Here is a 27,395-nt window from a genome sequence, read left to right as displayed (position 1 = left end):
CGTCCTTCCGGCATGCCGACATCCTTGAACAATGGAAGCCGCGGCGAAGACGGTTCAGCAGCTCACACAGCGCATCCTGCCCGAGAAACCACATCATCTCTCTTACTCCCCCGACTGGCGATATCACATCCCCGCCAGCGAATCCCGACAGAAGCATCCTGAGGAATGGGATATTACTCGCTTGCAATATTCAACTCTCGTGTCGGAAGCCGATCGCGGTGTACTCCTTACTAGATCCTACTACGACATGCGTGTCGAGCCTCCTAAGCCCGTCCCTCGCGACGTGGGCATTCTCGCAAAAGGCGGCGAGAAGAAGAAGCTGTCACTCAGTGACTACAAGAACAAAAAGACGTCTGGTGTGACCTCGGATGCCTCCACCCCAGAACCACCCAGCGCCAAAAAGCGCGACCTTGAGCGCGCATCTGCAGAGCCAAGATCTGTACCCGAGATCAGGAAGCCCGATTCACAACGACAAAAGGATCAGCACCCCGATACCAAATCACAAAAGTCCAGGGAACTTCCAGTTGTTGACATGAGGTAAGATGCGGCTTTGAATGTCCCATGATTGCCTGGGTGATGTCGCTCCCATACTGACTCTGCTCCAGGCTACCCCCTAAACCGCCCGCATCCCTTCCACCTCGTCCCGTATCACCAGACAGCAGAAAACGTGCATCGAACGTCGAAGATGACCACAGGTCCCAAAAACGACACAGGCCGGACATGCCTCGCTCTCACGATGATCGATCGCGACCAGGCCGCGATGAACCCCCTCGTAGAAAGGATAGAGATTCTCTGGCGCCATCTGATATTCCACCAAGGGACAAGCCTACCAGCTCATCCTCGCTTCCCAATGGACGTAGTATATTGAAGAGTACCAGCACCTCCGCTCGCAATCCTTCTCCGGCTGGCCGCGTACGTGGCGACTCTGTCAATGGTGTTCGACCTGGCGCATCGGGGAGCACGAAGGGAACACCAAATAAGATAGATAATGCTTCGCGGTCGTCCGTGCCCCCGCTATTATCACCTCTTCACTTAAGCTGGGACAGCCAAAACTCAACGGACAAAGGCGACAGGAGACGGGTTCGTGAGGACGCTGCGGATGCCGCCAAAGCAACGAAACCGAAGAAGCTGGACCCACCCCCAGCATCGAAGACAAAGAACGATGCAACCAGAGAAAGATCTCCAATTCGCTTACCTGCGCTCCTATCTCCCACATTACCGAGCTCCCTGGAGGCTGAGCTATCGCGGAGAAAGGTTTCAACGAAAGCAACGGAGTCCAAGACCCAAGATGACCGAGAAAAAGATGAGCCGCGCGAGAAGCGTTCCGAAGAAAGCCACAAGTCATCAACGGCGAGGAAAGCGCCTGTCGAGCATGAAGAAGAGGAGGACGGAGAGGGTGGAGAGGGTGGAGAGGAGCAGGATGGTGATGCTCACAGTACCAAAGAAAAGAAACGGCTGATCGTTACTCTACGAATATCCAAGAGAATGCGGCAAACGCTCAAGCGTATCCTGGCCCTACCTTCTAAGCGCAGAGAGCGGTCTGAAAGCATGGAGGCGCCGTCTATCAGTCAGGCGAAGAAGCGCCCTGCGCCGTCAGACAACACCGGCGATACAATAGCTGTCAAAAGACCTCGAATGCCTTCGGTTTCTGCCAGTCTCCCACCACCATCGACTCCCTCTAAAAAGGGTGCAGCCATGTCCCGAGTCAGTTCCAGCAACTCGCAGGCTCACACACCGGGCGACTCGTTCACCGTGACACCTGTACCTGTTGGGTCATCAGATCGGCCAACCACCAATGGCACAGATGCCGCTCGTGACAAGGCCGATCCACGGGCCATTTTTGATAAACACACACGATTTTCTACCTTAGGCCGGCGACTGAAGCATGAGGGCGATGTCGCTAATCAGCGGTTTAACAAGCTTTCGAGTAGTGGCGACAAACGAGGGGCCGATTCGAGTCGCAAACAATATTACGCACTCGCCGTGGAGAGCACTGTTGCATTCATGGCGAGCTTCTACCTTCTTAACGTCAGTCGAAATTTACAAAACAAACCATCTGATCCGGGCTCTTGGGCCAGCCTGATCAAGATGGTGGATTATCTAACAAACGAGACACGCCGTGACTCGCGGCGAAGCCAACCCATGTATGCCCTTATCTTGATTCTACAAGCCATCACTGTGGATGAATTCCTCAAGGCATCTGCCAACTACGAGAATATCTCTAAGGAGGAGCTCTTTGCACACCAGTCGACTCGTTATCGGAATTGGCCCGCGGTTCACAGCATTTATGACGGCATTGGAAGCTCTCGTCTTCGAGCTGACATTGCGCCCTGGTCGACTGTTGAGGAAGTTTGCCAAGCGTCGATGCGTGTTGTTCGGCACTGGTGCCAGGAGGAGAATGTCCAGTGGTCACCGGAGTTTGATCCTAATGAAGCCAGCATTAGGGTTGCCCGGTAATGAGGCCATTTTCCCTTGTCCTGTCACGTACATGATCATCGAATAATCTTTTGAGCTGACGCTAATATCAAGATGACTGACGAAAGAATGGATTATGCGGCATCCCACATTCATGAGTCATCGATAGGCCAAAACCGAAAAACTTACCATAAACCAGTGTAGTAGCATCTACGACAACACTGGGAGCGCGCCATAGAAGACACCCAGTTGAAACGAAGCTTGAGTTAAGCGAGATGATTTCGCATTGTGCACATCTCATCAAATGTGCTTATTACTGAACTCGAGGTCGAGTTTGCACATTGCCTCCTGACCTGCCACCCTGCTGAGGAGCGTGGCAAGGACCAATGTTACTTCTTTTGCTTGTACTATGATATCCCCGAGTCAAAACGGATAGCGATCAATTTTCATCTCTTCACGCCTCGGGCGTCGCGGGTGCGGTCATGACATGACATTTCTCGTCTTCTTTTCTATTATTGTACTCTATGGCTGAAAGGGGTTGCTTTCCGAGAAAGACAACGGATAATGAGACGAGGGAGTCAAAGGAGCATCTGGCGAAAAAGAAAAAGGGAACAGCAAAGGGCGTGTTTACAGGGAAATACCATTTCATAAGGTATGCATACACATACATACATTCACACATAAATGCGTGCATGTCCCAGCATGGAACGAAAATAAAGGACTTGAACTCAATAGCTTGACGCATAGACCTGACACTGTCGAGATCGATGCCAGAAAGAACCGATTAAGCCGATATCATGAACTACCCAGATACTGGTATACGAGTTGCATGCCGCGGATGGGTTTAACCGTGCTGTAGTTGCAGGAAGTCTTGGCTTAGCCGACGGTGTTGATGAGTTAGCAATCTAGGAGGAGAGAAAACTCAGGACCTTGATCCTGAATAAATAAAGACTTATTTAGGTAACTGAGCATAAGCTTACGGTACCTTTTGCTAAGTTTATTTGAACGCCCTATGTCAAGATCTGATGGTTTCTTGTTTCCAGAGGACCACGGAGAGACTTACTGGTACATAGATAGCTTAAGTCGCCAAGCTGGCCATGGGCAAAAAAATACATCACAGATAGACATGAACGGTTTTCAAGAGGGATGGATCTATTTATGTATTTTTTCTGTCCACGGCTATACTAAGATCAATTGTCTAGTAGGGAACTGGAGCCGATGAGAACAAAGTCGTTGTCATCCCCTCCGACAATCTCCCTTAATTTTGGTATTTTTACTTCCTTTCATTTCTTTGCTTCATTAAAACACGCGGCAGACTGGCATCGTCATCATGTCGCGTCTGATTAGGTTTGGTTTTGCTTCCAGCCTCTTGAGCGCTCTACGCTTACTTGGAGGCATCGACCTTGGCAACGTGGGCCAGGAGGTCGAGGACACGGCGGGAGTAACCCCACTCGTTGTCGTACCAGGAGACCAGCTTGACGAAGTTGTCGTTGAGAGAGATACCGGCCTTAGCATCGAAGATGGAGGAGTTTGTGTTACCGTTGAGATCGGAGGAGACAACATCGTCCTCAGTGTAGGCCAGAACGCCCTTGAGGTCACCCTCAGAGGCCTCCTTGATGACCTTCTTGATCTGGTCGTAAGAAGCACCCTTCTCAAGGCGGACAGTAAGATCGACAACGGAAACGTTGGCGGTAGGGACACGCATTGACATGCCAGTGAGCTTACCGTTGAGCTCAGGAATGACCTTGCCGACAGCCTTGGCGGCACCAGTGCTGGAGGGGATGATGTTCTGGGCAGCGCCACGGCCACCTCGCCAGTCCTTGGCGGAGGGACCATCGACGGTCTTCTGGGTAGCAGTGTAGGAGTGGACGGTGGTCATGAGACCCTCCACGATACCAAACTTGTCGTTGATGACCTTGGCGAGGGGAGCCAGGCAGTTGGTGGTGCAAGAGGCGTTGGAGATGATGTCGGCAGAGCCGTCGTACTTGTTCTCGTTGACACCGACGACGTACATGGGAGCGTCGGCAGAGGGGGCAGAAATGATGACCTTCTTGGCACCACCAGCAAGATGGGCCTTGGCCTTGTCAATGGTGGTGAAGACACCAGTAGACTCGACGACGTAGTCGGCGCCGGTCTCGGACCACTTGATGTTGGCGGGGTCGCGCTCAGAGTAGAACTTGACAGTCTTGCCATTGACGACAAGGTCATTACCATCGTTGCCGACCTCACCCTTGAAGATACCGTGGGAAGAGTCATACTTGAGCATGTAGACCTGCGTAGGGGAGTTGACGTTAGCTTGAGGCTCAAAGCTGAATGTGATATTGTATGGGGCGTGGGGCAGTGAGGGGTAGCTTGGCGGGACATGAAGCATCGCTCTCTAGTACTATGCCATGACACGAAGCTGGCGACAGCTCGCGATGCCAATTACATATTCCGGCACAATGATTATTATGGACGATATTGTGCGGTGCTCCAGTTGAATCGAAACGCGCGTTTAAACGGTCGTGACAAAGCGACAAGCTCCCGAGAAGTGGATTGTAGGGTTGTTGAAGTATCGACCGAGTTCGCAAGGGGTCTACTTACGGCGTAGTGAGGCTCAATGAAAGGATCGTTGACAGCAACAACCTCGATGTCAGGGTGCTCGACGGCGTTGCGGAAGACGATACGGCCGATACGGCCGAAACCGTTGATGCCGACCTTGATGGGAGCCATTTTGATTATTGGAGAAAAAATGGTAGTTTCTGTTTAGGCAAGAGAGTCAGATGAGATATCTTTAACTAGGAGGAAGATGGATGAAGTGAGATGGAGAGAAGAGAAGAGCTGGAGGGAAGGTTGAGGTTGAGGTGAGGGGGTGGGGTAATTTATATCTGTATGACGGAGGTTGAGTGGAACGGGAAGCTTTTTGCTGAGGAAGGTTGCCACAGCACAGGGAAAGAGCAAGTGGAAGTGGGTGTGGACTGGAATTGGAATTGGAATTGGAATTGGAACGTCGGTGCAAATGGAAGGAGGGGCAAGCAGATGAGGCTAGAGAGACGGAGAGAGAGAGGCAGAGAGGAGAGTAGAGCTCTGAGTTACAGAGCTCGATGCCCTGAAAGAGGTTTCTATCTCCCTCTCCCTCCCTCCAATCTGTCTGTCCCCTCTCTGTAGCAACACCAGTGCCATGCCCGTGTGATCCATGCCAATCAGTGCCAACCAATCCATCACCCATATCGATTGACGTGTCGTCGTATCGTCTTCTCATTATGTTGGGTCGAATGCAGACATGATATGACATGACAATCTGTTTTGCTGGTGGAGAGGCAAGAGGAGAAGTTGAGAGGCAAAGCAATGCATCATCATCATGTTATGATACTGATGCGTCGTGGTGGTGGTGGTGGTGGTGATGGAGATGGAGGGGTAAATTGTTCACATACCAAGAGGTTTGTAGTGGAAGTTGTTGCGATGAAGCTGAGGATGATGAGAATGAAAGGAAAGAGAAGAAAAGAGCAGCAGGAGTGGGAGTACAGCTACATATATGAATTCCCGGACATTGGATTGCCTTGCCTTACCTTATTCACTCATCCTCCCTCTGCTCTACTCTCTCATCAGAGTAAGCTCTGCTCTACCATTAGCAACCAACCCACTTTAGACCACAAACACCACATCATCAATCATCCCACGAACATACCCCCCTGTTGCCTGGGGGGTACACAGTACAGTGCCTACTAGTGTATCATAACAGCAGGGGCCAATGGAACATTCAATATCGGATCAGAGGGTGGGAGCTCTTTTTTTTTTTTTTCTTCACTCACTACCTAAAGTAGGTAACCTAACGTTAGCTCAGTCAAGCCCATCATGACCAATTCACAGCCTTGTTCCTGTGTATGACTCTACTTCTTAGTTAGGGTATTACATTCTTGCTCTAGACTTACAAATCCATATCCATAACACCATAGATAGCAACTATCACCATCTCTACTTGACGTCTTGGGCACTGCCCGCTCAGCTTCATCATGTCTCAGACCCCACCACTACCTAACCTAACCTTTCCATGGTGACGAGAGCTTCGTGGTGGGGTGATGCCCTGAAAAGCTACCTCCCTGCAATATGCCCCTCCCTCCCAAAACCATGTATCTTTTCTGCCCTCCATGCATGAGGTGAGGTGCCCAGTGCCACTCTCTGTTGATTCCACCGCGCGTTCACGTCCACGTTCATCCTTGATATTTTTGTAGGTGCCGCCGAACAAGGCACCGCATTCTACCGTGCAACTCTCCGTGATAGATAGCAATTCGATGGTTAATTATCCAAGGAATGCGTCACTTGTCGATCAGATGTTTTCACACAATCCCATCTCTCTCCGGAGCCTCCGGTTATAGTGGACTGGACATGAACGCCTCATCATCTTGGGCAAGGTACGATGAGATCTGTAGGTTTTACGCCGCAAAGTTGCAATGCAATGCAATCCCTGGCTTCCCTATTTGCCGCCATATTATCCATTCTCACTTTGCCAACCCATAATATGCTTCTATCTTGGTTTCATCGTTGACTGCTGCCGCCGCCGCCGCCGCCGCCGATGAATATGCACGTCCCTCGACATATTGAAAGCTCGGTTCGCCTTGTTCACCGATCACAAACGAGTCGTACGGTTCCGAGTCGAGTCCTCGCTACAGGTAATTCTCGTATGAATCCAATCCTTTGTGGCCGTGTCTTGTTTCTCTCTCGTCTTTCGATATGCTTCGGCCTCTACCTATCTCGACGACAAATGTTTTTAATTTCCTATTTACGTATCCAATGCTTTTGCCCACTTATACCGGAGTCACCTTAATTGAGCTAGAAGCTTCACCACCAAGACGGTGACACTGAATGAGGCTTAGTACCTGATCTTCGCTCGAACCTAGCTGCGGGTTTTTCCAGCTTGTGTTGCGTCTTTTACGCAATGTGGCGGGGCTGTACGTTCTCGGTCTTGCAGTCGCGGGGGGTTTGTTCAGTCACAGTATTGACTCGATATCAATATGTAAACATGATATAATACAATTAGAACAAGATGTTGTAGCCCATCATATCAGTTGCTGTCGCTCAAGGATACGGTAATTTTGCCAGCTTGATCTAGACGTGCCTGTCTCCCAAGTCTTAGCAATAGGGTAGCCAATATTGACCTGATGCTGTTTCACGCTACCCTGTTGTCCCTCACGTCTCTTACGGTGAGCTAACAATTGTTGAGAGGTATCATGATGGAACAAAAACAGCTCAACTAAACTCACTCAGTCCAGCCCAGCTCAATCATGGACTCACCGAAAACAGGGCCTCTGTCGGCCCGTTGGTAGGCCACGAGCTTTCGCGGACCGACTATATTCGCTTCTCCTTATGCTCTTGTTCTTGACTACCTTACATCACATCAGATCAGACCAGTCCATGCCGCCTGTAGTAATGTCAATTCCATCGCCAAAACGAAATCCGCTTATCTGACATCGGGCCTTTGTCGAGACCCCTGGGTGTGTCCAGCTTCTATTGACAATCACCAAAAATGGAGACCCTGAATCTGCCAGAGCCCTATCATATCGTGCCTACGATCCCACAAAACCACGGACCCTTATGGTCTCATATTCCTCGATACTGTATGTATCTATCTCGAAATCTCACCGAGATTCCTCACCTGAGATCGAACCTCTCCTGACCTGCGTCCACCTGGGCTGACCGAACCCCTGCCCTGTCTTTTCATATCCTCCACCATGATCCTTGAGCGAATCCAGTGCTAATCTGACCTGGACCTGGACTAGCTACATACAGTTCAGCACATCCTAACATACATGTACATACATACATACGCATTGCAATATCAGTTCATGATATCGATCCTTCTAGCATTACTCGAATCACCCAATACTACTGATAATACCAATGCCGAGATACCTTGATCGACATGATTTCAAGGCCAAGCCCACATAGACTCTCATCATGTTACGTACGAAAACTCGTCGTCGAATAGATCCCGAACCCCTACAATTCACTTACATACTGAGATGCGACTTCTGACATACATCATTCCCGAACAATCCCTGCTCCTCCGATCTAGCCCGTTCGTCTCCGGGAGTCAACCTCCTGCTCCCTCGGTGCTTGACCGTTCGGCTACGGCTGCCGCCCCGGCTCCCGCTCCACGTACCGGAGCATCACGGGATCACGGGCTTGGATCGGCTCAAGCCTCGCATGCCAGGGCGCATGGTAGGTTCCAACCTCGTCCGTCCCTCCGTATAACCCCATACAACCCCATCATTCTCCCCAGATGTCTCCATTATCTTACTCCATACTCCCTGCCCCGGCTTTTCAGCCTCTTTTTCGAGATTCCACTCGCCCGGCCTCACCCGTTCCCGGCGCACTTCGGGATCCCCAGGAACGAACTGCCACATTATGCCCTACCATGTCCATCTATCCTGGGTCTTTCCAACCCTTTGATGGTCTTTTTTTTTGTTTGGCATTTAGCTTCCCTCTTTCGTCATCTTCCCGCGGCACCATCATGCACCATCATGATTCTCGACCATTGACCTTTATGGAAACCTATCCCAGTCAGCGGCCAAGCCTTGTCGGGTCCTCATGATCTTCGCCCACTTCCTAGGACCAAGGTGCAGATAAAGTGGCCATCTAAGATAACTTGATTTTCAATATTGTCTTCAGATTCGGAGCCACAGACCCGAAGCTATCTGTGCTATGCATTCTTTCCCATGCATGCTGTAAGTACTTGACGTGAAACGGGATCCACTCACCATCATGTCCGGGTTGGAACGCCCACTTACAGCCCGTTTTGTTCTTGGCCCTGTACACATATGACTGGTTGTAAGAGCATCCATACACAAGAACATGAGCCAGCGGATGTCCATCTCCGGAACATGGGAAAGACCGCTGCAGGTGCCCTTTTGAGCTGGGACTCGCTCGTTGCCAATCATTCTGCGATAGAGACAAGGGCCGGACCACACCAGATATCTGTTCAGCCCGCACTACCTTAAGTTTGTTTCTCGGCTGATATCCCATCCCGTTGTAATGCCTTCACTCAAAAGCATTGACATGTAAAGACCACTCGTGGCCCTCCTTAACCGCTCGGAACTCGACCGCGCCCTCTGGGAAGTACCCAGCATCCTTCCACGCCTTCATTGTGGCCCCGTCATATGGCCCTTGACTGTCGTTTCCATCGCGTCCATCTATCCATCGGAACTCCCACATTGTTCCCGGCTTCACCGCTGCCTGCTCATCCTGGTTTGTTTGTGAAGCTTCTGGCTCCACCCAATCCTCTCCTGTCTCCTTGCGATATTCTCGGACGAGGAGCTCTCTCTCTTGTTCGTAAATCTCCTCATGATCCCGGCTTAACAGCTTATCTGCAGCTTCTGTGATGGCATCAATCGATGCCTTGATCTTCTTTTGCTCCACATCCTCAATGTTCTCACCGCCATCAACCTCCATGCCTTCAGCACCCTTATTCATCTTCTTGAGCTTCCACTTCGGGATCTTTTTGGGCTTTGTTTGCTTTTTGCCGAGTCGGGCTAGAGCCTCGAGTGGCGTCTCAGCGCGCTCGAGATTGAGTATCAGAGTCTTGAGCAAATCTGACACGAGGACCTCGTCGTCCTCTAGGCGCTGCTTTCGTGCCTCAGCCTCGCGCTTCTCATGCGCGGCGGCTGCCTTTCTCATCTCCTTCTTGCTGAGACCTTCCAACCAGTTGTCGTGCACGGCATCAGGGTCGCCACCTTTGCGAACGTAGTTGCCATCTTGGTCGAATTGACCCTCTTCCATTTCTTGCTTCAGGTTAAATGCTTCGACTTTGGGGGCGTTCTTCTTGAGACCACCAGCGCCGACCTCTTCATCGATGCCCTCTTCTTGTATGGCTAGGTCTACATCTGCCTCGTCGTCGCTGCTTTCATCGTCGAGCCGGATGCCCCCCTTGTCTCTGCTGGTGTTCTCCACGCCCTCGATTTTATCCGCATCTAGGAATCGGACTCTGTCCTTCTTGCGACCATTCTTATCGAAGTCTCCCTCCTCGGGAACCTCTTTTTCCCCATCAGCATCGTCCGCAGCAAACATGTCATCGTCGTCATCATCACCAGCCGCAGTACCCGGAGCTGCAGGGTCAGGATTGGTGGCGTCGTAATTATCGAGCTGTGCAAGAAGGTCGACTTTCCCTCGCTTACGATTCTCGGCGCGTGCATTGAAGGTTTCGTTATCTGAATCACTATCATAACCATCGATGTTGACAGCTCCACGCTTCGTAGCTCCAGATACACCAATGACATCGGCATCGAGAATAGCATCTTCTTCGCGCGCGTCAGGCGCAAGCGTGGAGGGATTTCGCACGTCAAACTTGACTCTTTTAGAATCGCCGCCGTCTTCGTTGTGATGGGTACGCGCAAAGTTCTCGCCGTCCCGCTTCGGGCGCGCTGCCGAATATCGAGACGCCATGGCCACTATTGATTGAGTCGTTGAATGCAAAGAATATGAGAATTGGCTCGGTAGTGTCAAAGTGAGGATTGCTTGAATTGGAAACGCAAAGTGAAATAATGAAGAAAGCTTGATAGAGCTTATATGTATGTTTTAAACTTCTGAGCATGGGTTCCAGGACTCGCTATTCTGGTTGGGGCAATCAGCTCCACTGAGCTGATGTTAGTTGACAGGTACCTGAACCTAGGAGGACATTCAGTGCCTTGTCTAACTTGTCAAGTACCCGGCTGAAAAAGATAATCCCCAGTACGCAATAACACGGCTTTAAATCCAGTATTATATGTGTTTAACTGCTTGTTAGAGTCTTATTGAGTTTGGAATTAAATGTTTTAAAAACAAGCGAGGTGCCTTATCAAACTAGTATAGCACTGTACTACGGAGTACCTACCTACCCCGTAGTGTCCTTGCCCGTGTCCCTGACAAACCAAACTGCGTCATCAAGAGCTGCCTTTGTAGCCTCCATACGCCCCACGTTACCTGTGGCTTTGGACCTTCAACGAACATTGATGGAAGCTCATCCTGTAAACATTTCAACCTCGCAACTGTGAATCACCGCCCTTCTCGCTCTGAATACTTAAGACACACGGTTCTTGTCAGCTGCGTGAGAAAACAGAGCATATTTTCAAGGCAGCCGATTTACTTCCTGACCGCCTATATCTTCTTCAAGTCCTGCACCTCCGAGATCTCTAAATCGACTGCGTACCACCAAACTATTGTCGCCATGGTAAGCTATCCTGCCCCGCCTTATGATTTGGTTCACTAAGAGGTATATAGTATTCAGGCTTCGGCGGTGGGTTTGATCCCGCTAACCCCGACCACCTCTACAACATGGCCCGCCACGGACGACGACCCATTGTGCAACGGTTTGACGAGTACTACCGATGCTATCCTCTAGTCATGGCCCCCGGAGCTGAACGACCAGAACTCAACTACGGCTCCAAGATCATTTTACCACCATCCGCTCTCGACAAGGTGTCAAAGCTCCATGTGCAGTGGCCTTTGCTCATGGAGCTGATCAACGGAGAGAAAGGCAGACACTCCCATGCGGGTGTGCTGGAGTTTATTGCGGAGGAGGGCCGAGCATACATTCCTCAATGGGTATGGGGCGACTCTGTATTATTGAAAGGTCTTGTTACTAACACTCACTAGATGATGGAAACTCTTGGGATGGACGTTGGTGACATGATCCAGGTCCGTACCACATCATTGGAGCTGGCCAAGATGGTCAAGCTACAGCCTCAATCCGTCAACTTCCTTGAGATTAGTGATCCCAAGGCAGTGCTGGAGAAGGCTTTCCGCAATTTTGCCACCCTTACCAAGGGTGATGTCTTCAATTTCGCCTACAATGATGAAGTCTATGATGTGGCCGTTCTCGACGTCAAGCCCGAGACGGACAAGATGGGAGTCAGTATGATCGAAACCGACGTGTCAGTAGAATTCGCGCCTCCAGTCGGCTACGTCGAACCTGAGCGCCAGAGCGGAACCAGCACCCCAAGAAGCACACGAGGTGGTGTTCCTGATGGAGGCCTGCTACACAACCAAGGAACCATGGCGCAAGCCATCAACTACAGCGCCATTGCTCCATCAGTGACAAGCAATGTGACAAACTTCCTTGGAGAGGGTCAAAAGCTTGCCAAGAAGGGAAGCAAGGCTCCAACACCCAAGCCAGCTACTCCAGTTCCTACGGTGGAGATTCCAGGAATGCCTAGGAGGCGCGATGGTGCTCCGGCAGCTCTACGTCTACCACCTAACAAGCTTTTCTTCGGATACGAGATTAAGCCAGTCAAGACGGACGCCGATAAGGAAGAGGAGAAGGAGAACGCCAACAGGCCTCACTTTGCTGGCCAAGGCCAGACACTTCGGGGTGCCGTTAAAAGAAAGGGAGAAGGAGACGACAAGACCAAGGCCCCCGAGAAGAAGGGTACGAGCGAAGGAAATAGACTCGACGGTCGACGGCCACGATGAACAAGGACAATGCAACGAATTGGACTGGCGTTTGGGTGGTAGGCAACGTGATTTAGAGCTTGGTTCAACTTATACTGGGTTAGGTAGTCTGTCACTGATGCCCATGTGAGTGACGGATGTCAACACGAATGAAGAAGCATAAACACGCGTAAGATGCAAGTCTCGTGTGATTAGAGTCATGAATTTACACCTCAAGATGTTTGACTTACGGTAAATGATTACCCGCTGCTCTTTTTCTTTTTATTGAACAACCTCTTTTGATCTCTGTCTTCTGGCACTCACTCGCAGACGAGAAACGAAAAGGATACGGTATGAGAGACGGAGACACTAAAAACCATGCAGAACATGCCATATTGATACATGAATCGCGAGCCCCAAGGCACCCGGAGTCGTGTGACTATTTCACTGCCGTTCTCAAAACCCACATGATGAACTTCAAAGACTACGTGCATTCAGATTCTCGAAAAAAAGAAATGACAGACAAACATTAGTCTCAAACACAGTCTATCAGGCTATGTAAGAAATCGGATAGCTATCCTTCATGAAGTGACTTTGCGTAAGACAAATACATGGTACTTTTGATTGAACATCTGAAGCTTTCAGAACTTGAGTATAGAAAGAATTGGCCTTACATCCCCGAAAGTCACGTAAACAGGAAACTTTTGAAGAAGCGATTGGATTGGAGAAAAGAGTGACTATGAATGGACAGCCAGTGAGCATCGCCAAACAGAAAGTCGCAACGAGGATTCCTACGTGAGAAGCCTTTACGAGAAGCAGAAGATGACTGGCATATTACATGGGGCTTGTCTGTGCACAGGCGAGATGCGCAGTAGGGAAACAAAGTGAACTTCATGTTGCGAGGGCTATCAATCCAGTTATCCGAGGCTGTAAACCGCTCCTATTATCTCGCCCCCTAGCAATAGCATCTAAAGCCTCGATATTATCGACCCTCTAGATATCTGTCCTTTCATGATAGAGTTGCAGCAGTGTCTAAGCACCGCCAACGTTGGCAAGCCAGTTCTCAAACTTGGCTTCCTTCTCAGCAGGAGAAAGGCTATGAGTAGATCAGTATTTTTGTTAGGACATGCGTGCTAGTCGAACATACCTGCCCCCAGGCTTGCCCTGGATACCAACGGATGTCTTGAGATCCTCTTTATCGTCCTCATCCTTGTGCTTCATCTTCTTATGGACAGGAGATCCGACCATGGTCTCCGCATCATCGTCCTCCTCGTCCAACATCTCGATCTTCTTCTTAGCAGGAGTAGATCGCTTGCGGCGAGTGGTAGCCTTCTTTGGTGTAGCAGTAGGGGTGCTGTTGGCAGGATCGCCATGTCGACCCTTGAAGTCGCGCATGATGGACTTGCTGAAATGCTGACTGTTGCTGGTAAGTATCTGGACGGGATGAATATGGCTATGGGATGGGAGGCTCAAGAACCCGAAAGGAAAGACAGCATGGTAAAGATATGAGAGAGAATAGTGAGACTTACGAGATGGCGTCCTTGGTGAAGGAATAACCAAGGGCTGCCATCGAGGCATGGACCTTTGGCCAGTTGAAGCGCATGCGCTCACCATCTTGAGCACCCATGATCACTGCGACGCACAGGTCACGCTCGGCGTTGGCGTCCCACTTCTTCTCAGAGGGAGGCATTGCAGTAGGTGGGAGAATGTTTGATGTAGAGTAAAGGATGTTGCCCTAGGGTTGAGGGATAGAGATGCAGCATGTAAGAAGAAGAGGAGTGGATGAAAAGTGTGGAGGGGAAAGATGGAAGAGTGATGGATGGAAGAAAAAGAGCGATTCTGAACAGTCAATGGGAAAAAGCGAGAGGGTGGAAAAGTCTCAGTGAATGGAAAAGAGAGATATCTTAGGGGGTATAGGCTGCTTGTGGCCCTGCAACTGGTGGAAGCGCTTGATTCCTCTGCGTAGTAACAGAATGGCCGACGACGCCAACACAGCCACGCAGTTAAGATCATTCTTATACTGATATATCTAGAGGATTTCGCAACTTGCGTATCTACAAATATTACATATACAGTAGAGTCCAAATTGTAAGCATCCCATGGCACTGGTCACGAGAATCGGGATCAAACAAGGAGAGTACTCGACAGGCATTGATTAGAAACAGCTTGTAAGTATGCCATATGTGCTTAGCCATAAATCGTAGAACTATTAGTGAACATCGGGGAGGCCTTGACGAATACCCAGTAAAAGTGTAGATGCTCGGGACATGCACATCAACACTTTATGATACTTGTGCACAAAAAAAGGGGGGGAAAAGAAAAAGGACAGGTGGCATCTTTCAATTCATCGCAGAGACATGCTCGTAATATTGCCCTCAAATGGCAAAGCTCTCATCGTAACATCCAAGGCACATGGAAACCATCCTAGCCTAGTTTTACCCCTATTTCTCTGCGATAGGCATGACCCTGTTGACAACCACTCCAATGTTCATCATCCGTCGAAGATTCAACTTTTGAACCCCTCGACCGTGGAAGCTAGCCTGTTGATCCATTAGCTGAGAACATATGTGAAAGCATTAGGACATCAACTCACCTTGTAGAAGAAACTCGGACCTAGACCTCACCAACGGTGACCTCGTCCTCGGGCTCGGACCTATAAGACAGTTAGCACGGAACCTGGAAGTTGACTTGGTGAATTCCAACGTACTTGGTGCGCTTTGCGCCCTTGGGAGACATGAGTTCCTCCCCCATGTCGTCAGTCTCCATCTTCAGCTGCATCTTCTCGTCCTCAAGATCCTCGTCCTCGTCGACGACAGAAGCCGAATTAGTGGCCTTGCGCTTGGATGGAGTGCGCTTGGCGGGCGTCTTGGAGCCGGGAGCGCGCTTGCGGGGAGTACCATTCTCGGAGCCGCCAGAGTTCTGGATGGCGGTGGTGTCGCGGTTCTTGCGCAGCTTCTGGACGTGCTGGCTACAAAGACAAATATGTTAGCAGCTGACCTTTAAAACTGTGCGCAAAAGACAGAAGAAAGTCGAGTACTTGATCGCGTCATAGGAATAGGAGTAACCCTTGCTGCGCATCTTGGCGGCGACGTTGGTAAGGTCAGCCTTGTTCGGCTTGATCTCTTCGAGAAGAGCGAGGAGGAGGTCCTCATGTGAGGCAGCATCCCAGCCTCGAGTGGGTTTACCAGCCCCAGCAGCAGCAGCAGCGCGGGGAGCCATGACGATGGTGTTGATGGACGGTTTGATGAAGGGGAGGGGTTTATGTGTTTGTTTGTTTGTTTGTTTGGGCAGAGAATTACTGATGCCAGATGTTGGATGAAGAGACAGGAAGAGATGAGAAGGGTTTCAGAGTAGAGTTCTCTGAAATGTGGGAAAGGAGAAGGAGAAATGAGAGAAAGGATGAAGAGGTTAGAAGAGAGGGGAAGCTGAGATGAATGAAAGTGGGGGATGGGAAAACAACAGTGACCAATATGCAACGGGAAAAAGAGGCCGGAGCCAGAAATCGTACCGAAGAGCGCCCTCAGTGAAGGTGTAGCCCTTTTGCTGAAGATCACCCATGACGTTGCTCCAGTCTTCAGCACTTGGCTTGATGTGTTGAAAGAGACTGATCAGGATGTCTTCGTGGACGTTGGCATCCCACTGCATGACTTGACGCTTGGCCATGGCGACGATGATAGGGAAAGGATGGAGAAGGGGGGTTATGAGGATGTTGATGAGCAAGAACGCAGTTTGCTCAGTGTTGTTGAGAAGTTGAGAAGATGATATCTTCGTGAGGATATTTGTATTCACTTAGCCCTAAGGCTTAGAATAGAGGAGTGAAAAGTGAGGCCATGTTTGCACAAAAATGTGAATAGCGTCGCATAACCTCCAAGTGAATCACTCTGACTTTGCCCAAGCGCAGCACAGCAACAAGATAGTTCAATGATCAAAATCTAAGCAGAAACGCAAACGAAAGATCAAAGAAATGTCAGCACCTACCGCACGGCGTCAAAAGAGGTGGTATATCCGCGCCCCTTGATATACTCTTCAATAGACGACTTGACCGGAGGAGTCAAGCCCCCGCTGACCTGAGCGCCAGTGTAGAGGCCAACGACGAGGTCAAGAAGGAAGTCGGCGTTGTCCCAATCGCTCGCTTTTCCAGGCATGTTGAGGATCGTTTCTCGTCGATTGATTTGGTAGAATTGAGGTTTAAGATGTGGATGGGAGTCCAGATGTCGAGGTTGATGGTGGTGGAAAGAGAGGAAAGCTGCGTAGAGCCGATCACGAGATGAATTTATACCTCCAACGAGAACAATGAAACTTACAGCGCAAAGATACTCTGAAAGTAGCAGTTGTCATTGTTCCAGCATGAGCATCACTGCAGTGACTCGAAACCTGCATCTCGGGCACTGCCTCGCACTGCGGATTTGAGTGACAATAGAAACACTCTAGCAAGTTTGGCATTGCTACTGTCCTATCTACAACTAAACTTTCGACATACCTAATCAAGAGAAATGATGTACGCTCTCGGTCAAGAGACTCCAGCTCTTTCTTCTGCCAGCCGAATCTCAGCTCCTTTTCTTTCATATTATACACGCACCAAGAATGTTCTTTCTGCAAAAACACAGTCCTCGCTCGCTCATTTCTATCCCATCCCTTGCAAACGCAAAGGCCATTTAAGAAATCCCTCATCTTTAACGCCAATGCCCGTGGTATCAATGTTATTCTACAAGCAAAGCCGGTTGCTATGCCTCACCATAAGTAGCAAAACTGAAGGGGATTAGTTGGCAGATCATTAATGGTAACATTGACACAAAACTTACTCGGAAGCAAAGTCTGTCGACCCATTATGAGCCGCCAGGGCCAAGACAGCTTCATCATCCATATCGGTATCCTTAGGGGGTTCAGGCGAACTTAACCGTGGCCGCTTAGCGGCCGGCTCATCATTATCGATATCCGCTTCGCCGTCAGCATCAGCGTCAGCATCGGCGTCGCCATCAGCATCGATATCCTCGTTGGGATGTTGCAGTGGCTCCGAGGTCAAAGCAGCTTGAGAGTCCGCGTCGTTCTGCCCAACTGGTGCATGTTGAGATGCAGCGCTTGCATCGGTTGCTTCACGAGCCTCCCGAGGTGCTTCCTGGGAAACATCCTGGGATTGGTATTCAGTTGAGTTTTCCTGCTCTGGCTGAGGCTGTGCAGTTGGCTGTGAAACCTGTTCGGCTTCGTCTTGTTGATCTGGTTGAGGTTGAAACTCTGACTGGAGCTGTTGGTCAAGGGGAGGTTGCTGTTCGGGCTGAGGCTGTTGGCCAGTTTGACCGGATTGTGCATGCTGAAGGGGATGAAGATGAGCAGGCGCCTGAGGAGTGTCAGGGGCACGAGGGGGACTTGGGTAAGTTATCGGGCCCTGAACATGAGGTACGTTGCTGGGGGGAGGAGCTTGTTGAGTAGGAATCGCGGGAGAGATGTTGTCAGGCTGTGCAGCAGGTTGAGCTGGTAGATGAGCGCCATCTTGATGATTACCAGGAGGAACACCATAAGATTGGACTGTCTGGGGATGCGGGTGGGGGTAAGGAGGTACGGGGTTGGGCCCAGGAACGATACCAACTGGCATAGGCTGATCGGTAGGGATTTCTCCAGCTCCTGGAACAGGAACAGGAGGCTGTTTCCTAGGCCGGCCTCTCCCAGGGCCGGGACGACGGGTGATCGGATTCATTGTCGGATCATTCCTACGTACAATATCGCCGTTAGGTCCCGCTGTCTCTGCCTTATTCTGAGCTCTGCGAAGCCCCTGAAAATGTTGACTAGATACGTGTTAGTGCTGTGTTATTTGAGAAGTTGGACAGAGTTTGGTAGGGTTATTTGTATATATGAGGTGAGCTAAGTATTGTGTTGTGTGATCATAAGTGGATGTAAACGGGCGACTCAGGTATAAGCCAACTTGACGCGTAACGACCACCAGCACGAATTATACATGGTGATAAGCAAATGATGATAACGATGTGAAGAATGGAAAAGCAAATGCGTATAGATAGGCAGGCAAGTATGACAGTAGTAAAGCCAAGTACTCACCGGCAGCCTTCATTGGTGAAGCCATAGCCCAGACTTCTCATATGGTTACCAATGGTGGTCCATTCTGAGCCGCTTATGACGCCAATGTTTTTGACGGAGAGAATAGTAAAGAACAAGTCTTTGTCAGCTCTGTCATTCCAATTTTTACTATTCATGCTGAATTCAACGGAAGTAGAGCAATTGTCGACGTGACAAAGAGTGATGGGTTACAAGGCGGCAACGCGACTGTAGATGGTTAGACGCTGTTAAGGTAACGGCTGGATCAATGGGAAAATTGATAGTGTAGGTAGAAATTGCTAAGGGAAGGGGAGCCCGCTGAGGCGCGAGGTTGGGGGGGATAATGATGGTCCAAGCTTCCCGTCTTCTTGGCATACATTGCCCGGGGAAGAGAACAAAGGGCACTTCGGGATCCGGATGAATATTGTTTCCGAGTCGAGACCTTCCCTTATCATTCGAGATTCATTGGATGATGAACTCGAGAGCTTTTGCTTTTCCTAGATGTTCTGTCTAGGTAGGCGTCTATGAATGTTTGCTTTTTCGATTGTTCGCCTAGATTTGTACAATGCCGAGTCCCACGTTGCCTGGCAATAATCCTTTCTCTTGGCAGACAGCATCGTGACTTGTACCTATGTCGTTGCAATGTACATACCTCAGTTTCACACCAACTCAAAATGATAAACTGAATCAGCTTTTGAGATTGACAACGACAAGCAAAAAATGTATGCATATCAAAGGTTGTTCTGTGGTTGGCGATGGTAAAGCAAAGAGAGATAAGAAAACTTAGGATCTCTATCTATACGTAGCCTACCTAATATAAGAAAGACCAGCAAATCTCGTTGACAACCCCATTGATGCCAACGTAAACAAACGGTTACCGAAAGAGGATTAGTCCAGCTCAACGTTAGATCATCTGGCTGCTATGGATGTATCCGTAACGGAGTGGCAGAGGGGACCCGCCAATCTGCGCCACAAAGTGAAGCAAGGGATTTCAGGGGGGAACAAGAAAAGATGACTTGAAGTGGAGACGGGCTACGAGGTCGCCTCACGTGCTTTCGTTCCCATTTCCTGTCCTGATGAGTCTGAGCAAGGTCCCACCAACTGCGCGCCCGTCGCGTCTCCCACCCACTTCATCTCATGCCCTCCATAACGACCAGACATTGACTCGAGAGCTCTACACGACCATGAAAGCTTTCATAATTGTCAAATACGATTGTTTCAGCTGTTTTTTATATACTCGAGAATTTTCCCGACTCCCAAAGCTCTCGCGGTTGTTGAATTGCTGCTTTTCATTGTAACCGTGACGGATTGCGACCATCAACTTTTTTCTAGGCTACACCCCTCAGCTGAGCGTCAAGAGCCAAACAGGCAAAGCAAACCTCGGCGGATCGGCTGCATGCTGCAATTTCTTTCATTCTTGAGCCTCGAGACCCCGATCCTTGCTCTTTCTGATGTCTCTCGTCTCATCACAAGTAAAGTGCCTAGGTAGTCAGTCTGCTCAAACTTGCATCCAGTTTGAGCTTGCTGCACACCCATAAGCTTGAGCTCAAGCTCAATTCATTCCCCCAACCAATTGGATATTTGCCTGTCAAATACCACGAGGCCATCTGAACAGGATATCTATCGCCATGGATCGCCAAGTCGCCCAACCTGGTCCTCCGCGGTTTTCCCCCTGCGTTGTTGCATGCTGTATGCCCAATGTGCTATTAACTATTCGTCGGTGACCCGCGCAATGAGTCACACTTTGTGGTTTCACCCATTCCTAGGCTTGCAATCCCTGCTCGAGTATGCTTTAGCTTGTCTTGATGTGCCTATTTAGAAAACTTGCTCTTGTCAATTGCCGCTGGCTGGCTACTAACCTTCAGCTTACGAGAATTAAAAGAGTGAAGAAAGAGGGGAAGATCAGCTAGACCGGTTTTGAGCAAAACCACTTAAACTTTTACATTCCAGTCTCAAATGAACTCAAATTGAGAGTGAGCATGCCACTGTCTCAATTGATCAATCACGTATTCTTTTCTCCTTTTGAGATCTCATCAGGAAGTAATTCTTCCATGGGACCTGCGGCACCGTGAGCTGTAGTGGTTGCAGCACACCCTGCCCTGGAGACAGGGGCCATGGTGCGCTGGGGCCCGGCGGTCTTAGACTCAAATTTAGTGGGTGTAGCGGGGGGTCGATCAACCACTTTACGCGGTGTTCGCGCAGACCGCGCCCCAATTTCCATCAACGGGAGGGATCGCCTGGACCCGACAGGAGGAATAGGCAACTATGGAGCATCGTCTGCATCATGGATCGTAGCATTCTCAGACATTTTCTCTCAATGGCTTGCGCAGCGCATTACGGCACATTGCACGATCCATGCTGTGCCTGTACGGGGATGCTCGGCGCCCCCTGTATCTGCCTGGTTTTATTCCCCCACAGAGACGGGACAGGAGGTGTGTAGGTGTATGTATATGGATGTAAGTTGGTGTGTGTGGCATCACATTTAGGTTGGATTGGATCTTAGCAGACAGCCCAGACGACTCATAGGTACTGTAGTTTGGCACTACCTACCTACATATAATACGGATCCCTTCCTGTTTTCCTTCTTTCCATCTCTTCCCTCCTCCGCTTGCCTCTTTGTGCCCTCGTGCCACATCACCTTTGCATCGTGCCATCCACATTCTTCATCAACACTCCAAACTTTGTACTCAAAAGGCAATCCATACGCTACATACATTCATAAAAGACTCGTCGCTCAGCTGACCCTCCTCTTCAACGACGGGTTTCCCGCCGAGACCACTATCTTGACCTGTTGTATTCTCGCCTCGTCCGCCTCGTTGGCTAGAAAACCCTCAACGTCTGCCACATCGTTTATCACCCACTCATCAATAACTCTTTTCGTCCACTCGATCTGTATCTGAGTGCGCCTCAGCCTTGCCGATTCCCTCTTATCGAATTTACGACATTAGGTTTCACGATTACAGTGACTCCATCGAATCAAGTCTTGATCTGAAAACGCACTGCCTCGTTTTCGGTCAATATACTCATCCCGAAAAGCTAATTCACGCTCACCTAAGGCATCCATCAACCAAAGCTGCCTAAAGTTTCCACTTCATGTTTTAATCTATATATACTTCCTTCCACTTCTCCTCATTCTGCCTCCTCGACAGCCTTATCTCCGCCGCTACACGCCACTTCCTCTCCCCCTCTCCCCTTGACACCAATCAAGTCTATCAACGATGGCTCCCAATAGCGAGAACGCCATGGCCCGGTTTCTTCTGGCCATCTTGAACCAGAAGAACCTTAAAGACGTGAGTTTATCCTACTTTGAACGTTGCTCTGCTTCTCCTCCTAACGGCGGCAACCCCAGATCGACTGGAACCAAGTCGCTCAAGACCCTGTTCTCATCGAACCCATCACAAATGGACATGCTGCGAGGATGCGCTTTGCTCGTTTCAAGACCACCGTCCTTGGAACTCAACCACAGAAGAGAACTCGTCCTGTCGACCCTACAGACAAGTCTCGTGTGACCAAGGCAAGGAAGACCCAACAACCCAAGAAGAACAGTATCGGCAATTCTGAGTCAGGTTCGAGCGTCTCATCTTATGCCAAGGTTCGCCAGAGCCCTATCATCAAGCAAGAACAGAACCAACATGCATACATGGCACAGTTCTCTCCCGCATCTACCTCCTCCCCTTTCCTCAACGACAACTTGGACGACTTTGGTTGCAGTTCTCGATTCCTCACCCCTTGCAGTGATGATATGCAACAAGGCCTCTCCATAAACCCTGCTTCACTCGAAGACACCAGACAGCGGAATGGATTTGGTCCTTCGATGGATTGTCCCCCTGACTTCATGGCCCAACCAGCGATGCATGACTTCATGACCATGGGGCAGTCCCATTTTCATACGTTTGACGCCGCCTGCAATGAGACATCTTACAACTCGGCTCTCGGCGATGCACAGAGCCCAGCTGCCCTTGATCTCAATGGCGCTCCTCCCATGCCAGATTGCGGCTCTGAATGGCCTGACCATTTCAACGACACTTCTTTTTAATACCCACACTGAAAGCATGGAAACCCCACGGATAGAGGGTTGCTTGTGTACAAAATGGTGATTTGCTAGACTGCGTTTGATTTATGAATTAATGACAATTGCTTCTTCGATATGGTTGCTTTTCCTATGTCCTTCTGTCAGGGTTCTGCTTTACACAATTTCCAACTTTGATCCAGGAGAGACGTTTATCATAAGTCTCTACCAGGATCAACATCAATTTAAGGATGAAAAGAATGCCAGTTACTGGAAGCCTGCTTTACTGAAACTTATATATTGCTCTGGAAGTTATACACTAGCACTTTTACTCACAGTCTAATTGAGAGAATCATTTATCGATTCCTACACAGCATGTGCCCACACTCATATTGTATTGACCGTTCCAGCTACATACAAGTGTGATATTGCAGTTCTGATTTGGCAGAAGCTGGTTCATCTGACTAACACTTGGTAGCGGCATAGATCTTCAGAAGCAGTGCCAAACACAGACAAACCTCACTAACAGCACAACTACAGTGATAAGAGAACCATAGGCTTCAGTCTCAGGAGCAAGTTCCGGCCATTGTAATGCGCTGCAGTTATTTGGTGTACCTACTAGCTCTTTCAACTTATCCTTTATATCGCAGCACTGATAGCATATTTACTGAAGCTCCTAGACTTCTCTAAATTTCTGATTTCTTCTTCCCTAAGATCTAGGCATAAATTCGCGTCACTCCTCCGCGCATAGATTCATCTCCTCCACACCAGCCTTACTTTGTACCTTGTCCATTTTGTTTAACACCCAACAACCAAACACACCCCCTTTCACTTTCAAAACAACGGTATGGAATACCTGACACTTACCTGAGGTACCTATAGTTATCAGACTAATGCTATTCACAGCACGACGCTACCATGGCCGACAACAATAAGAAAGAGCCCACTGCCGCCGAAGCTATGCTTTTCTTCAGCATTGTCAAGCACACTCGAAACAAGGCTGATGTTGACTGGAACGCTGTCGCCTCTGAGGCTGGATTCAAGAATGCCGATGTCGCCAAGGTGAGTTGCCATCCTCCTCCTCTGCCCATGCCGCCGCATTCATCTCATGATCAAATCTGTCATCTGTTTTCGTATACTGACTCAAGAATCACAGGTTCGCTTCGGCCAGGTTAAGCGTAAGCTCGGAATCTCTACTGAGACTACTGCTCCCAGCCGCGGTCCTGTGACTCCCAAGAAGACCGCTGGTGCTCGAGTCGCCAAGACTCCCCGAAGCGGCAAGGGCAAATCAAAGGTCAAGAAAGAGGCTGAGGCTGTCCTCCTGCGCGATGAAGATGAAGACGAGCTGGTCAAGGCCGGAATCAAGGCTGAGGACCGTGAGATGGAAAAGACTCCAGAGAAAGAAGACCTCGGGGACGATGACATCGACCCCGCCAACTTCCCCTTCTTCCAACAGTAATTCCACAACTGAGAGAATGTTTCGGGCTTTTCAGATCCATACTACGATCCGTTATGGTTGCTCATAGTCGGAGTTGGGGAATTCAGAGTGGATATAAGATCTGAGGACTTAGCTATGGCAACATCATACCGCAAAGCCAAGTATCACGACAACAGAATGAAGTCGCAATTCTAGCACATCTAAAATTAGTTGCAAGCATTAGTGACTCGCCTTAAATAAGTTGCAGTGATATATCCTTACAACCCGACTGGCAGTTGATGAGTGTCAGGCTGGAGGTCCCGAGCTCAAATGAAGATATCATGCGGTGTTAAAGATGAATCTGCTGGCTGGAATGCATAGATACACTCAACGGGACCCCGACTTATCCATTCTCTTTTGTGCGTACCTAGGTAGTGTGCGAGATTTGGACTTCGGCCCTTCTCACTGCCTGTTCTCGTTGCATGTGCCCTGACACTGCAAGCTATTGTCTCATTCACTTCACCGACCCAACTCGCCAAATTTCACCCCATTGTCCTAACTATTGCACATATAGGCTTGCCAAAGCCCTGGGACTTTCACTGTAGTCAACCAATATTTAAACCCACGGTCCCACCCTCTCCCTCCCGACCTTTCCTCCTCCACCACACTCCTCTGCCAACACGCAGCAAGCAACTTTCATTGCTTGACAAGCTTGACACTTTCCACAAACAACATCTTCCAAACATTCAACAAGTATGTCGCTTTTCTAATTATTTTATCCTCATGATCATCTCTAACCTCACCACAGATCAATCATCATGCCTCCCAAGAAGAGTACCGACCAGGATGGCTCCCCCATCGGCCTCACTGATGGTGAGCTCCGATTCATCAAGGCGATCTTCGACAATATGACGCAAAAGCCTGACGCCGATTGGGATGCTGTTGCCAACACTGTCAGCCTGAAGGATGCCAAGTGCGCCAAAGAGCGCTTCCGTCAGATGTCCGTCCGTCATGGCTGGCGTAGCGATGGCGCTGGAGCTGGTCCCAGTCCCCGCAAGTCCTCTGCCTCGACCTCTAGCCCGAGAAAGTCTCCTGCTGCCGTTAGAAAGCCCAGAAAGACCAACGCTACTCGCAGCCCCTCCAAGAAATCTGCTAAGAAGGTCGATGAGGATGACGAGGAAATCAAGGAGGAAGCTCAGTCGGAGGAGAAGAAGGAGATCAAGGCTGAGACTGAGGACGATGACACCAACTAATGGACGAAATGATGGGAGCAAGGACATCGTATTGCCGACTATGCCCGGAAGATTCATGAGAACCTCATAATACGTCTAGCGGTGTTACTGAAAGGATCTGGCTAGTCAATATCTGGAGGCACTACTGAAATGAAATTGAGACATTGAGACATATCTAATTAATATCGGGCTACAATGTGATTTCGGGGCTTGATCAGAATCTGTAGAGTAAAATCTCATCCACTCTTCTTGGGCGGGCGGGAGAGTGGACGAGAGGTAGATTGGCACTGCAACATCAAAAGCTGGGATGGAATCTTCTCAGACCATAATTGGCATGGCAGAGCGAGCTAAAATTCCGGGTAATTTTCATTCATATCTTGTGGGCAATATTATCGCTGGCCTGGGCTTGTTCTCCATGAGTTACCACATTGGCCTACCCCTGAATATTGCTATTTTTTACGATTGATCTATCGTTTCTATATTCATAGACCAATCTCCTTAAGGAAGCCTCAGTATACTTACTATGCAAAATAAAGTCTGTAGCAATGGCCATATGCAGTATTGATCCTTGGATGGTGTTTAAGCCAGGGAATCAACCTGGCAGCTGGCGACACTGTCAAGTGGGCACAGCTCCGGCATAGACGAGCTTCAGTTGTTCATAACTGAGTTCCATATATGAATTGTCTGTTCCACAGGGCTTAGTTGCCCGGCTAATGCACAAACAGTATTCCTTGTGCTGTTTGGTTGGTGCCGCTTCGTCTGATGTTGATATTTGCCCAAAATAAGCGTTGCCTGCTGCCACATCCGCCCTCTAGTCCCTCTCTGCTTTTCTCCCTGCTCTGTTTACTCCAAACAAACATAGGCTCGTCTTGTCTCGTCTCCCCCGAATAATTTCTTTCAATCTCTCACCATCTGAGTTTTGTGCCTTTGATCATCGCACCTCAACCGCACCACAACACTAGACGACCACATCAGTCTCAAACACTGTAAGTTTACAAACCCTTCATCTGTTCTTCGCCTTGACCCTTTAACTTGGATTCATCCCGGACTCATCGCTCACTCTCATAGCCTAAACAACCGCCACGATGTCCAAGCAAGAGCCTGCAGATCAGGTCAAGTTCCTTGTGTCCTGCATCGGACATACCAGCAACGGTCGAGTAAGTCCAGATCCATCTTTTGTCTCATGTTGCTCTGCTAACAAACCAAGCCTGACTTCCAGGCTGTTGCCGAGGAGCTCAGCATCGTTTCCAAGGCCGCTGCGTAAGTCACCCTCCCCCTTCCCCCATCATCAACACTAACCCACGACGCAACAGTCAGAAGCGATACGAGCGAATGCTCAAGGCCCACGGCATCAGCCGTCCTGGCGCTCTCGCCAACAGCAATGGGGCCGACTCTGCCCCCTCAACTCCCAAGCGCAAGGCCAAGGCCGAGGGCGCCGGAAGTGCCAAGAAGCGAGCCACTCCTCGCAAGGCCAAGAAGGAGGAGTCTGAAGACGATGAAGATGTGAAGCCCAAGACCCCTACCAACAAGAGCAAGGTCAAGAAAGAAGAGGAGAAGGAATCGGCTGATTCTACTGGCTCGCTCTCTGGTATGTGTCCTCGATGTTTCGGTCACGGTAGTTTACTAACCTCGACGATAGATGCGCCCGCTTCCGATGGTTCTTAAGCCCAGATCCAACTACCCAGTGCATGGTGATATGAACATTTGGAACAGTAGCATCAGCATGGGTTTTGTCCGGCCGATCTCATGGACAGCTAGATATCTGATTAGGATGTGACAGCGTATGCACAAAGTTGGGGTATCAGGAACATGGATCGAGGATAGTCTCAAGAGATGCAAGTAACAACGAAAGAAACGAATCTGTGCTTTCAAATTCACATGATCACACTCAATTATA

The 27,395-nt window shown here is 49.6% G+C and overlaps 11 protein-coding genes; 6 read left to right on the top strand and 5 right to left on the bottom strand.

The window, feature by feature from the left end:
- Nucleotides 1–31: 31 nt before the first annotated feature.
- On the top strand, nt 32–2,457 carry FFUJ_13491 (uncharacterized protein; the record flags this gene model as incomplete). XM_023576182.1 has 2 exons in its annotated part: nt 32–537; nt 606–2,457. The coding sequence occupies 2 exons, from the start codon at nt 32–34 to the stop codon at nt 2,455–2,457; spliced, it is 2,358 nt and encodes a 785-aa protein (XP_023429372.1).
- A 1,342-nt stretch (nt 2,458–3,799) lies between these two features.
- Nucleotides 3,800–5,127, bottom strand: FFUJ_13490 (probable glyceraldehyde 3-phosphate dehydrogenase (ccg-7); the record flags this gene model as incomplete). XM_023576181.1 has 2 exons in its annotated part: nt 3,800–4,687; nt 4,999–5,127. The coding sequence occupies 2 exons, from the start codon at nt 5,125–5,127 to the stop codon at nt 3,800–3,802; spliced, it is 1,017 nt and encodes a 338-aa protein (XP_023429371.1).
- Nucleotides 5,128–9,432: 4,305 nt separating this feature from the next.
- FFUJ_13489 (uncharacterized protein) lies at nt 9,433–10,833 on the bottom strand (the record flags this gene model as incomplete). The annotated part of the gene is made up of 1 exon (XM_023576180.1): nt 9,433–10,833. One exon carries the CDS (start codon nt 10,831–10,833, stop codon nt 9,433–9,435), a length of 1,401 nt encoding a protein of 466 aa, XP_023429370.1.
- An 867-nt stretch (nt 10,834–11,700) lies between these two features.
- On the top strand, nt 11,701–12,837 carry FFUJ_13488 (related to ubiquitin fusion degradation protein; the record flags this gene model as incomplete). XM_023576179.1 has 2 exons in its annotated part: nt 11,701–11,970; nt 12,022–12,837. 2 exons carry the CDS (start codon nt 11,701–11,703, stop codon nt 12,835–12,837), a joined length of 1,086 nt encoding a protein of 361 aa, XP_023429369.1.
- A 990-nt stretch (nt 12,838–13,827) lies between these two features.
- On the bottom strand, nt 13,828–14,485 carry FFUJ_13487 (uncharacterized protein; the record flags this gene model as incomplete). XM_023576178.1 has 3 exons in its annotated part: nt 13,828–13,891; nt 13,943–14,212; nt 14,325–14,485. 3 exons carry the CDS (start codon nt 14,483–14,485, stop codon nt 13,828–13,830), a joined length of 495 nt encoding a protein of 164 aa, XP_023429368.1.
- A 923-nt stretch (nt 14,486–15,408) lies between these two features.
- On the bottom strand, nt 15,409–16,940 carry FFUJ_13486 (uncharacterized protein; the record flags this gene model as incomplete). XM_023576177.1 has 5 exons in its annotated part: nt 15,409–15,448; nt 15,503–15,763; nt 15,833–16,093; nt 16,304–16,560; nt 16,779–16,940. 5 exons carry the CDS (start codon nt 16,938–16,940, stop codon nt 15,409–15,411), a joined length of 981 nt encoding a protein of 326 aa, XP_023429367.1.
- A 653-nt stretch (nt 16,941–17,593) lies between these two features.
- On the bottom strand, nt 17,594–18,998 carry FFUJ_13485 (uncharacterized protein; the record flags this gene model as incomplete). XM_023576176.1 has 2 exons in its annotated part: nt 17,594–18,575; nt 18,844–18,998. 2 exons carry the CDS (start codon nt 18,996–18,998, stop codon nt 17,594–17,596), a joined length of 1,137 nt encoding a protein of 378 aa, XP_023429366.1.
- Nucleotides 18,999–22,058: 3,060 nt separating this feature from the next.
- FFUJ_13484 (uncharacterized protein) lies at nt 22,059–22,876 on the top strand (the record flags this gene model as incomplete). XM_023576175.1 has 2 exons in its annotated part: nt 22,059–22,130; nt 22,190–22,876. 2 exons carry the CDS (start codon nt 22,059–22,061, stop codon nt 22,874–22,876), a joined length of 759 nt encoding a protein of 252 aa, XP_023429365.1.
- Nucleotides 22,877–23,767: 891 nt separating this feature from the next.
- Nucleotides 23,768–24,308, top strand: FFUJ_13483 (uncharacterized protein; the record flags this gene model as incomplete). XM_023576174.1 has 2 exons in its annotated part: nt 23,768–23,911; nt 24,006–24,308. The coding sequence occupies 2 exons, from the start codon at nt 23,768–23,770 to the stop codon at nt 24,306–24,308; spliced, it is 447 nt and encodes a 148-aa protein (XP_023429364.1).
- A 776-nt stretch (nt 24,309–25,084) lies between these two features.
- FFUJ_13482 (uncharacterized protein) lies at nt 25,085–25,519 on the top strand (the record flags this gene model as incomplete). The annotated part of the gene is made up of 1 exon (XM_023576172.1): nt 25,085–25,519. The coding sequence occupies one exon, from the start codon at nt 25,085–25,087 to the stop codon at nt 25,517–25,519; it is 435 nt and encodes a 144-aa protein (XP_023429363.1).
- A 1,064-nt stretch (nt 25,520–26,583) lies between these two features.
- FFUJ_13481 (uncharacterized protein) lies at nt 26,584–27,163 on the top strand (the record flags this gene model as incomplete). XM_023576171.1 has 4 exons in its annotated part: nt 26,584–26,655; nt 26,706–26,758; nt 26,812–27,086; nt 27,138–27,163. 4 exons carry the CDS (start codon nt 26,584–26,586, stop codon nt 27,161–27,163), a joined length of 426 nt encoding a protein of 141 aa, XP_023429362.1.
- Between the last annotated feature and the right edge of the window lie 232 nt (nt 27,164–27,395).

The sequence above is a fragment of the Fusarium fujikuroi genome, chromosome FFUJ_chr04, assembly GCF_900079805.1.
Source record: "Fusarium fujikuroi IMI 58289 draft genome, chromosome FFUJ_chr04".
Taxonomy (NCBI): Eukaryota; Fungi; Ascomycota; class Sordariomycetes; order Hypocreales; family Nectriaceae; genus Fusarium; species Fusarium fujikuroi.
Note: the sequence above shows the minus strand (reverse complement) of the source record. Positions and strands in the feature narration are given on the sequence as shown.